Source organism: Dermatophagoides farinae, chromosome 2 (assembly GCF_024713945.1).
Source record: "Dermatophagoides farinae isolate YC_2012a chromosome 2, ASM2471394v1, whole genome shotgun sequence".
Classification (NCBI taxonomy): domain Eukaryota; kingdom Metazoa; phylum Arthropoda; class Arachnida; order Sarcoptiformes; family Pyroglyphidae; genus Dermatophagoides; species Dermatophagoides farinae.
Genome location: NC_134678.1, coordinates 5,037,468 through 5,050,442, shown reverse-complemented (window position 1 = coordinate 5,050,442; position 12,975 = coordinate 5,037,468). Strand labels below are relative to the sequence as shown.

At 27.0% G+C, this 12,975-nt stretch overlaps 1 protein-coding gene across 1 annotated transcript; it reads right to left on the bottom strand.

Moving 5' to 3' along the window:
• Positions 1–928: 928 nt before the first annotated feature.
• On the bottom strand, positions 929–3,316 carry LOC124500020 (prostatic acid phosphatase). The gene has a single exon (XM_047064035.2). The coding sequence runs from the start codon at positions 2,211–2,213 to the stop codon at positions 1,023–1,025; it is 1,191 nt and encodes a 396-aa protein (XP_046919991.2). The 5' UTR covers positions 2,214–3,316; the 3' UTR covers positions 929–1,022.
• Positions 3,317–12,975: the final 9,659 nt, after the last annotated feature.

Genomic DNA, 12,975 nt, shown 5'->3' with positions numbered 1-12,975 from the left:
ATCGAAAATCAAAATATCAATCATCTGATCATCATTTCATCTTATCAAACCACTTATCTTAATTACATCAATCTTTTTTCAATGTTTTGTCATTTTCCTTGTTGCTGTATTTTGCTCGACATTATCCTAATATTGAATTAGAAAACATCAATCTAATTAGAATTGAATGATTTTAATAGTCAAACCATTCAACATAAATGTATCGTAGTAATAATAATACATACATAGCACATATATCAAGATTTTTTTCCGATCTGATATCTCCCAAACGATATTGATGATGATACTACTACGGTCCAATAATAATTATTGGTGAACACACACACACACACATACACATAAATGCACTTATTTATTTCATTTCATGACACATGTAACATACGTTTTTTTTCAATTAAACAAAAAAATTTAAACTAAATTTAGTTTTAACTAATTCATCGTTTTTTTTTAAAAAAAAACTCGACTAAAATTAAATTGTCTGATCGATAAAAGAACTGCTTTTGTTTTTGTTTTTCGTCATCGTCGTAGTCGTCGTTGAATGGAAATTATCATTGATTTCATTTGGATGAAACCGTTTCGATATTCAATTTTTTTTTATCGTTTCCCAAAGATAATGTTCGCCCAAATGATTATTGGATGAAATTTTTTTTTTCTGAATAAATCATACGTATATAATACTACACGTTTACAACGCACACACACAAACAAACAAAAATATAATCCATCAACATTTTATTTATTTATTTAAGAAGATAAAAAAAATCTGTCATCACGATTTGATGGCCTATTCGAAATCTTCATCCAAGGTTCGTATCAAAATGAACAAAACAAAACAAAATTTTTTTTTTTTAATTTTCTCGATTCTTTTCAGATTAAAATAGGAGCCGCGCTTTCTCATTGTTTCATAATAATTATTCAAAAATGAATGAATGAATGAATTTTCATGATTATTAATCATTAAAAATAATCGAAAATATAAATAACAATAAAATGATGCTAATGAAAAAAAAAATTCAAAATATTCAAAAATTGCTTATCAATATGGTAATGAATATCATCAATGTTATCCACATTGGTTTGTTGGCAAACGAACTATTTTGGCATTCTTTATCCCAATTGTCTGGTATTAAATTTTTCAATAATTCATCTGTGAATTGTTGCCAACTGCAGAATTTTCCCGTATTTAAAACTGTTCCATCATGAAATTCAAATTCATTTTGACATTTTTCAGGTAGAATTTTTTCATCTAAATTCATTATTGTACCATTAACATCCAAGAATTGTCGATAAATAAAACGGATCCATTTCTCTTGTTCATTGGTTTCATTGTGAAAAACTTCAAATACAACACTGCTAACGTATGTTGGTGGCATTTGATTAATTTTGTCCAATCGATCATACATATCCAATGCTTGTAACAATACAGCTTGATTAAAATCATGTGTTGAATATAGATAGAATCGTTGACTTGAATTCTTTGCCATTTGATCACGAATATCTTTCAATAAAAGTCCAACACGTAAACGTTGAATTTCTGGAGTATTTGACATTTTTGCGAAAATTTTTCGCTCCGTTTCGGACATAGTTTTAACAGTTTCTTTATCAGTAATCCAATCGGATACGTTCAATTTTAACTGATCTCGTTCAATTTTTAACGTATCTGCTAAATCAAACAATAGTCGTATTTTTTTTACCGTATCTTCATCAGTAAATTCATCACCAGTTTTGTTGCGAAGAAAATCAATAAAAGTATTATTTGGCAATAATTCTGTTGCTATTTCATTCAATCGATCATCTCGAAGTTTTGTAGCTTTATCACATTTCGCATACATAAATAACATGTTATTATTACGTTGAAATGTTGCATTTTTATTGATTTCTTTCATAAATATATTGGCCGTTTCGATGGCACGATCAACTGTTGATGTTATAACTTGATAATTGGTTCCATCGCTTTCTTGCAATAACATTTCATAATGTTGACGATAAAATTTTGCGGCAATTTTTATCCGATTTTTACCTTGTTCGGTCATAGTACCTACACCACCTTGTTGTTTCCAATAAGTTTCATCGTACGGATCATTTGGATAGATATATAATGGATTACGATCACCATGTCGAAGAATGATAGAAACGGAATTTAAAACTAATGAACAATCGACAATTATTAACGGGAATGATAAAAAAAATGATGTAAAAAATAATTTTAACATTTTTTCTTTATTGATGATAGTGAAGACGATATACAATTTGGACAAATGATCTGAATTATGGTTTTTTTTACTGGCATTTAAATATCTTTTTTTTCTGTCATATCAACAAACAATATTGTCATGCCATATTGGATTGTAATGTTGATGAATACTTCAGACTTGTCCCAACTGTCGATAAACAAGTACGTAAAAAATGGTTGTCATGGAATTAAATGTTCCATAAATTGGATATAGAAAAAAAATGGTACAATAATGATCCTGTTATACACCACACACCATTAATAATGTCATAAATCTTTTTTTGTTTGACTTTTTTTTAGTATTAATAATTATATATATTGTAATGCAATTGTAATCACTCTATTTTAAAAATTTTATCAATTGTTACAAATTTCAAAAGGTTTTTATTGACATTAAACAAAACAAAAAAAAAATAATGCTAGTTTGAATTAACGTTGTTTTCATTCCGAGTGGTGATCAGAAACAAAAACAAACGTCACAAAAATCTATTGCAAAGACGATTATAACATTTGGAACACAAACATACATACACACACACATAATATAAACAAGAAAAAGAAAATACATATCTTGATGGATGAATGAAAACAAAACAACAACAACAACAACAAAATAAGATCGAAGATTTTTTTTCTTCTTCAATTTCATTTCATCAGTCACTCTTTCATCATTTCATCAACTCTTGATGATGATGATGAAGATGGCTCTAATCTTCTTCTTCGGTAATGCTCGAATTCAATTTTTTTTTCATTCTATTCTTCTTTATTCATTCATTTATATTTGTGTTGATCCATTCCATTCAAAAAAAAACTATATATATGAAATATAATTACATTAATCCTCACTCATGGTAGTCATAATAATAATCATCATCTCGATGACCAATAACCTTGATGATCTTGAAATATAATAACGAAAAAAAATGATAGATAAAGCAAAAAAAAAACGTTTTATTTCATTCGGTTTCAAGTTTTTTTTTACATCTCGTTGATAATAATAATAGAACTTTAAACGGATTCATTATTAGCCCATTGATAATGATGACGATGATGATGATGATGAACCGTTAAAGATTATATTCTCATGGTGACGATGTTGTTGATAAGTTCGTAAAGATTTTATGCGATTTATCCGATGATGATGATGATTATGTTGATTATCAAGTATAGTATATATGCATACAAATTGAAATCTTTGTATTAGAAGAAAAAAAAATAGCTAAGAAAAGACGATGAAACACAAGAGACAAAATGGACATTGGATAGACATTTGTATGATATTCCGATTTTAGATGAACAATTGGATTTCCTATTCAAGAATAAGAATGATTATTAGAAGATGAAGATGAAAAAAAAATACATTTATTTGATATCTTACACATTGATGGTCATTCGATTTGATTTTTCATGATGTATGATTTTTTTCGATAATAAAGTTCAATGATCAATCGATTTTTTTGTTCGGATTATCATTATTATGATCAATATGATATGGTTGATGGTCATTATGATTTGATAAAATTTTTTCCATTTCACATTTTCCTCATTTCAAATTGAGATCTGTCAATCAATTAATATACACATGTTCCGAAATCCATTCCGTTTTCAGCTACCAGAAGTTAATCAAATTATTATTTCTTCACCATTGTTTCGTGTGTGTGTGTGACTCGATTTACATAAAAAAATTCATAAATGTCAAAATGAAATGTTTTTTTTTTGCGGGAAACTTTCCTTTACTAAGATGTGTCGAAAAATTCCAAAACAAAAAAAAACAATTTTTTTTTTCATTATTGTGAAAAATTTTCTTTTTTTTCAAAAATACTTGTCTACTGTTCATCATGTCATGATCAAAAAATGAAATTTTTTTTTCTCTTCTTTTCTCGCTTCCATACAACAATATCGATGATGATGATGATGATGATGATGATGATGATATTAATCAATATTTCGCCAACATACAAACACTTTACGTCTTACATGAATACAAAATAATAAAATTTCAAATGTCATGCGATTTTGATGTGTGTGTGTGTGTGTCGAAACAATGTGTTTTATTTTTGCATATCCAAGTGTTCATGAAGATATGCAAAAAAAAATAAAATGAGGATGGAACACTTGTTTGAATAAAAAAACAAAACAAAACAAAACAAAAAATCAACTCGTTCTTTTGTTATCACACATTCAACTCGTTCATCATCAAAAATGCAAAAAAACCTTGATTGATTTTGCCCATTTATCATATGTGATGATCATATATGATCCATTTGTTCATCCATTTTTTTTTTGTTTCAAAATTTCAAAATTTGATCCATTTTTTCCTAATCCATCGGCCATCCGGAATGGCTAAACAAAAGAAAGAGAGAGAGAGAGAGAAATAAAAGAAAAAAATATCTTACCAGATGCATCTTTGATCCAAAAAAAAAAAATCCATTCATGTTGCAACCATTTGATTTGTCTTCCTCCAACATTTTTTCTTGTTATTGTTGATATGATTTTTTTTTTCATTTTCTGTTTTTCCTTTCTGTCTGCTTTTGTGGTTGTTTTCCATTGTTATTAAATCATCATCGAATGATGATGATGATTGAAATCGATTCAAAATTCAATGCCATTTTTGATTGACAAAGTCTGAAAAAAAATGAAAACAATATAAATCGGTTTGAAATATAAATGGCGATGACATGTACAATAATAATAATAATGTATCGATTGTGTGTGTGTTGCACATCTTTATGTTTTATGATACGTTCATCTTCATCATCATTGGAATTGATTTATTCGAACGACATTATCATCATCATTTTTGATCAATATCCATTAAAATAGATGATGATCATCATCATCAGTCAATGTGCACAGATGCAATAGCTATTTTTAAATGTATCCGTTTTCTGTGCTATTTCATTAATATTGAATGAAAAATGAAAAGAAACTATTGGGATGATAGAAAAAAAATTGCATTTTTTTCCACGATATTTAGCCATTTTGTCCACTTTTTCTGAACAGATAAATCATGTTTTCGTTCACCGGTTCTGTTTATTTATTTATCATTGAATTCTTCCTTGAATCCATGTGTTCAATTCAAAGAATTTAAATTTTTCCGCTGTTTTGTCTGTCATTATTGTTGACACTTCCTTTTTTTTTGCTATCTTGTTATATCTGTTTATTTTAGATCTAATGAAAAGCATTTTGTTTTTTGTTTTGAATCCATTTTTTTTCTGTATGAAACAATTGTTTTTTTCTTGTGATTAAAACATTTGTTCATGGAACAAATGAAAAATATACTTTCAAGGTGGTTTACAATTTACAGTTTACAATAAAAATAAAATAAAATGTGTCCACGATGACCATTCATTCGTATGTAATTGTTATCATTGAAAAAAAAGTGTGTTGACCATTGTTTTTATATGTTTATAATACTAGCCAGAATATAATTCAGACACACATTTTAATCCATTTGTCTCCGAAATGATGATGATTATGATGATGATCATGGATTACTGTTACGGATGAACGAAACCAAACATACTGAGTGAGAAAAAAATGGACATTTTTTTCAAATAATGATGATAACAATAATAGCAAGGTCATATAATATGACCTATTCGCTATTTTTGGTTTTCATGTTCACAGCAGCAACAACAACAGAAAAGAAAATAGAAATAGAAATAGAAATTCAATTGATGGAAAAGAATTCTTTGAAACATGAAAAATGAAAAAAAAGTGAAATTGCTAATTTGAATGACATTTCATGAAACAAAAAACAAGAAATTATCAGTGAATAAATGTATATAAGTGATAGCGTGGAATACAAATTTGAAAAAATTTGAATTTGAATTTCTTCCGAATTCCATTTTAGACGACAAAAGAGAATAGATGAATGGATGATGGCAAAATTTACCATGTTAAATCTATTGTTTTAATTTTTTCTTTCTATTCTTTCTTTTTTTCACTGTTTTCATTGTGTCAAGTAGAAACAATCATTGTTTTTTTTTTGGATCTTCATTTCTTGTTGTTGTTCAAGTCTTTTGTTTGTCTAATATTTGTCATTGAAAATGTTTTTCTTTTCTTTTGGACAAATTCAAAGCCAACATATATATATAAATGGATGATGATGATGATCGATAAAAATTGTGAATGATGATTTGATTTTTTGTTTTCACTATCAATACAGATTCTTTTGCTCTTTTTTTTCTAATGACATTCAATTACATCGAATAGGAGTTTATTTATTATTGATTGTAAATGGCAAAATTCAATTTTCGTATATATTGGTTTGTTCAATGTGGTCAAACACAAACAAGTGTGTCACATTTATAATAGTCAACAATTTTCAAATAATTCATCACATCAAAATTGAAGGCCTATTTCTTTCTACTTTTTTTATTTTGATCGAATCATTTTAATTTGTTCATTCGTTTGACGGTATTGATCATCAGGAAAAAAAAAGTTGGTCAATCATGTGTTTATTATGACAAGCGATGATGGTCCTTTTCTGAACATCATCATCATCTTGGATAAAAATAATAGAGTTGACAAATGAAAATCACTCTATTCACTCTTCACAACATTTTTTCATTTCAATTTCAAGGTAATCAAATGAGTCAACTCTTTTTTTTATTTTTTATTTTGTCATTTCATTCCATTCATTCTGTTTTGTTCTCGTGTTTGTACCTGTGTTATTACTTTTTTTTCACTTGTTTATAAACCACAAAAAAAAGTAAAAGTCACAAAAGAAGAAAACAGAGAAACAAAACCATTACACACAAAACTTATATATTATCATCATCCATTATCTTTCTTTAATTTTGTCACCATTTGTTATTGTGTGTTCATCTAAGTCACATATTTAACAATCATGATGTTGTTGATGATGATGACCGATTATCGCAATCATTTTATTTTTCGTATCATCCACATTGGAAGAAAAATGAAACAAAACTATTGAATTGACAATTTTTGTTGTTCTAAAAATGCCAAGCAAATGTTAGTAAATTGATTGATGGTATTATCTGGTTTTTTATTGATGATGATTACAATCATTGCTTGGAATTCACACTTTTTACATCAATTTCATTGAATTGTTTAGAATTTCACACTTAAAATTAGAGTGTTTGCAGAGGGTTTTGGTTTCACAAATTTTGTTCTTATTTTTATTTAAATTTCCATTTACAAAAAATAAAATAAAAACTTGCTTCCATCGTGATTTGATCGTTGTGGTGGTTCGTTTTGTGTTCATCGCCAATATATACGCATTGAAAAAGGATGAAACAAAAAAAATTGATTTACGAAATCATAAAAAAAAGTTTTGAAATTTATTTAAGAAATTAAAAAAAAAAATTTCATTTTAAATCCATGAATAACGGAGCGATCTTGATGATGACAAAATCGATCATAATATTTGTAAAACAATCAATCATGATAATGATGATGATGAATGAAATAAAAATAATTTCCTTGAACAATTCATTCAATTCGATGATGATGTTCAAGCGAAATACATATAATAATAAAATAAAAAATCAATCGCGATTCTCGTGCACATAAATATGTGTTTTTGCTTCATTAACTGATACGATTCGATAATAAAAAAAAAATTTCTGCCCCCCACCACCACCACTACTAATTCAAAGTATATGTTAGACATGCATAGTGGACAATATTAGAAAAAAAGAAGATTCAATCAATGAAATGATTTGAAAAATAAACGATGATGGCCATTGATCATTGATAATGAAAATGTTTTTGTTGTTTCGAATCGATAATTGTCAAGATAATAGTTTTTTTTATTTTCTATTATCATCATCATTATTATTACAAATATCATTGTTCAATGATGATCATGATCATCATTGAATTGATCATCATCATCATCATCATCGAATCAAAAAAGAATCCAATTTTCAATCATTCGATTCTCAATTTATGTTTCGTTTTTTCTTTCTTTTTTTTACTTTCTTTACTAGAAAAGATCGAATACTTTCAATCATTTTGTTGTTGTTGTTGTTGTTTTTGTCTTGAAAATGATGATTGTGATGAAAGTGATTGGTAATTGACAATAACGATGAAAAGATTTTTTTCCATCGTTGTTGTCGTTGTTTTGAATTAAAAAAAAAAATTTGAAGTTCCAACAAGAAATTGAAAGCCATACACACATTGTGTGATCAACAATATTGTAGTACAATTGTTCGATCAGGGGAGGAGGGGGAAGGTGAGGGAAAAAAATGATTTGATTCAAAATCGATGTCAAGGTTTATTCGATTATCATATTCCTGTGTGTGTGTGCGTGTTTGGTTCCATACAAGTGATATATGTTTGTATGGGATTTAAAAAACATTTATATTTTTTTTCTATATCATCAATAAATTATGATGATTATTAATAATATCGGGAAAAAATTTGTGTGTTTGTGTGATTTATGATTTCACAATCAATAGCTAAATAGAATACTAATCATAATCGATATATACGATAACAATACTGATGATGATCTAGAAATTGAAAAAAAAAATTTAAAAATTGTTCATCTCTTTGGCCGATTCAATGTGCGTGTGTATTTCTGAGTGATGAAAAAAAAAACATAAATATCAAATTATCTGAATGTAATGGTAATGTTCAATGAATAAGATTGATAAATAGAATTGAAGCTTATATTGCTTTCATCATCATTAACATTTAATCAATTGATTCAAATTGGATTGAAAAGTTTTTCGTTACAGAAAAAAAATGAAGAAAATAAAAATTGTATGTTGAATATGATTGGACATCATAATCGTTGTTTGTGTGTGTGTGTACGTGTGTGTGTTATATGATAATATGTGGACATTGATGTATATATAATCATATTGTAAGGTTGTAATCTCTTCATCTGTACATCGATTTGGATTTCAATTGTCAATTGGTTTCCATGAAAAATATATCTCACATCAATTGTATAACATGAATATAATTTTATTGTTGTCATAATGTTGTTCCAATCAAATCAAATCAATGCGAGCAATGCTTATGGTGATGATGATGATGATAATCTTTTCAACACAACATCATTTGAAAATTGCACTCATCATCAATAAACTTGTTGAAATTTTTCAATTTAAAATTTGGATAGACATGGAAATATGAACATGGTTGTTTTTTGTTCTCGTTTCTTATGGCCATTATTATTATTATCATAATGGTCATTTGCACAATGTATGTGTGTGTGTGTGTGTGTGTGTGTGTGTATGTTTCAAGACCGAATAGAAAAATGAACTAAAATCTTTAAAAACCAAATATTCAGGTGATATTTTATTCGAGAAAAAAGTTTATAAATTGTATCACATCAATCCATTCATCATCATCATCATCGAAAGAAAATAACGTTGCCTGATTATTGCGGCATTGGAATCGGATTTCATTTTCGTTTTTCTCATCATGTTCATTTCAATTAGTTTCTCAACTTATTTTCATTTATCGTTACTGGAATTTCATTTTCCTTAATTTTTTTTTATCTATTTATCTATATGTTGAAGAGAAAAAAAATAGCCACAAATCAAATGGCAATTGTTCGTGCATTTGAATAAAGCACATACACACACACACACACAAACACTCTGGAAACAAACAACACGTGCACTTCCTTGCCATTCAAAAATTGAACAAATTGACATCATTATTATTATTATTATTATTACACGCCATTGAATCCATCTCTTTTCATTATTCATTTTTTTTTGTGTTTCCAGATGATTTGTACATCATCATCATCATGTTGTATTCATCATCAATCGACAACCAAGATTAATTCGTAATTTTTTCTTTTTCATTCTATTTAGAAATAATAGATTCAAAGTCAAACAGAAATGAAAAAAAATATATATATCTTTCTAGAGAGAAAGAGGAAAAATATTCAACAAAGAAATCAATCATGAAGATGAAGAAACAAGCAAAATGTGTAATGTATGATTTGTTTGTTTATTTGTTGTTTTTTTTTGTTTTATTTTCCTCGACACCCGAATTGAATGGAATAGTAATTGAAAAAAAGAGTTTGAGAGGCGGAGGGATACATTGAAAACCTTGAAAATCTCTATTTGTTTTTTTTCAATTTGCTTTTTGAATATATTTTTTTTTTAATTTTCACCTTTTTGATGAAACAAAGAAAAAAAATCTACCACAAAGATGTAAAGACCGGCATACAACACAAATGATATATCTTTCATGTATATTATATGCTTGAGATTCAATCAAATCGAATCAAGTCAATACAATATAATTGCTATGAAAGTGTGACCATCTCTATGATGAATGATTTCGATGGAAATTTTTTTTTTCTTCTTGTCTTCACAAAAATGAATTCGGCAGCAATGATGATCAAATAGACTTAAAGATTTTATCAATGATTTAACATCTTAATTTATGTTGTTGTTGTTATCATTCTTATCTGAATAATTGATTGAGAAAAATTTTTTAAATTGATACGTGTGATGATGATGATGATGAGATTGAATGAAATTGTGAAATCTCAAATAATCAACAAGAAACAATGACAAATGTGTATTCGAAGATTTGGCTCTGTTTTCATTTTCAAATATTGATTTCTATCTGTTTATATGGAGTTTTTGTTCTGTCTCAGAATACAATATAAATCAATTTGAAATATACATCATGAAAACAAAATGAATTCACATAGCCTAACAAGCAGCAGATTATATATGAGATATATGAATTTTTTTGCCTTTACCTTTAATATAATTATATTATGATGAGTGAATTTTATTATGAATTTGCAAACAACAATCTTTTGTGAAAAATTTTCGATGGCCATTCTCATATTATTGTTTTTTTTTTAATTTTCTTTGGCCAAACAAAAGTTATATTTATATTGATCGCTGCCACATGATGAACAAGCTATCTATAGATATGTTGTATGATATCAACTATCAATATAAAAAAAACTTGTAATCATCCACATACATACACACACAAGCTAATCAATCCAATCCATACATTCATGATGATGATGATGATGCTGATGACAGGAACGAATCCAATATTTCTACACATCAATAAATGGGCAGAAAAATGAATATTTTTCCAATTAATATTATTCTCTCATTGAAATAACGCAAAAACAAAGCAAAAAAAAAATATTTTACAAACAAATATATAGGTAAAATAAATCTATGAATAATAATCGATGATTTCTGTGATATATCGATTATGTTAATCGATTGATCTATTGACTTATTATTATCTGTTTAGTTTCTATTCATTTTTTTAGGTATTTAGCCATAGATAGATTATTAATGCACATGCACACAAAATGATCATCATTTTTCATCATCATCGACCATTTTACTTATCATGGTATACAAAGACAATACAAAAAAGATTCCATTCTAATCATGCATTTTTTTATAGATGTAAAAAGTTATCTACCACTATTGTTCCATTCATAAATGATGTTCCTGTTTTCGAAGTGTTTATCATGCATGATCTATGTATAAGAATAAATGATGGTCAGCCAACAATTGATGGTGATCATGAGCGAAAAAATTTATGAATAAATAACCTAACGATGTACAAATCGATTAGGCTAAAAATCAATTATCCACAAACAAGTAATTAGCGTTGTTTTTCTTTTCTTTTGTTCATTATTAGCATTGTTATATTTTGATAATAATAATCATCATCATTATCATTAAATGTCTAAACACACAATCACATGATGATTACCTGGACATGAATTACCTGGTTAAGAGTTTCTTTGAAAAAAAAGAAAGAAAAAGGAAAAAATCTATAAATATGTTTTTTCTTGCGACCGTTATTGATAGATCGATCAATGGATTCTAATTGCAAAACAATAAGATATATGTTCCAAAAAAATATTGACCATGTAGACAAGAAAAAAATAATTTTTCTTCTTCTGACCGAAATTTGGGCGCTAATATTCATTGTAATACGATATTTGTCGAATTAGTTTCAATTTTAATATACACTTATTATGATGATCATTCGATTATCACGAATGTAATGAGAAATAAAGCAATGGAAAATACTATTCAGCTTACAATAACGAACGAGTTAAATTAATCTTCTTTACCAAATGATAAATGAGATCTAAATGTAAAAGAAATTGAACTGGCCATCACACATCAGTCTTTTTGATTTGAATTCTAATACACGATAAAGATTTAAATTTAAACATAAATCAAATTCAAGAAAAAACAAACAAACAAACAGACGAAAATCTTGATAAATATTGATATGCATGTGTGTGGCACAATTAATTTGATTCTTTCAGAATTCATTTTATTTTATTTGTTTTGTTTTGTTTGTTATTCAATTCGTTATCGTTTTTTAATTCATTCTATTCATTTCCCGTTTTATGTTTTCATGCAGTATATATATACAATATAGATGACAGCAATCTCATATATATATAAATAGATGATACTGATGACAAGTTAAGATGAAAATTAATTAGCAAAACACTCACTTAAATATCTTATATATAGTGAGATTCATATCATCATCGTACCGGCTATAGCTCTCGCTCTCTATCTTTAGTTTTTGTTTAATTTGATCTTGTTTTTTTTTCGTTTGTTTGTTTGTTAATTTTATTTTTTCCACCTATAAGATGTGTGTGTGTGTTTTATGAATAAAGATCGTGATAGTTTATCCAAAGATTGAAATGATTAACTGATTTTGTTAGATTCACGAATATAAATATTAAAGATTTTTATTATGAAAGATCGATATCAATA

Coding starts and splice junctions, on each gene's coding strand:
- LOC124500020 (XM_047064035.2), bottom strand. CDS start 2,213: ATGTTAAAATTATTTTTTACATCATTTTTTTTATCATTCCCGTTAATA.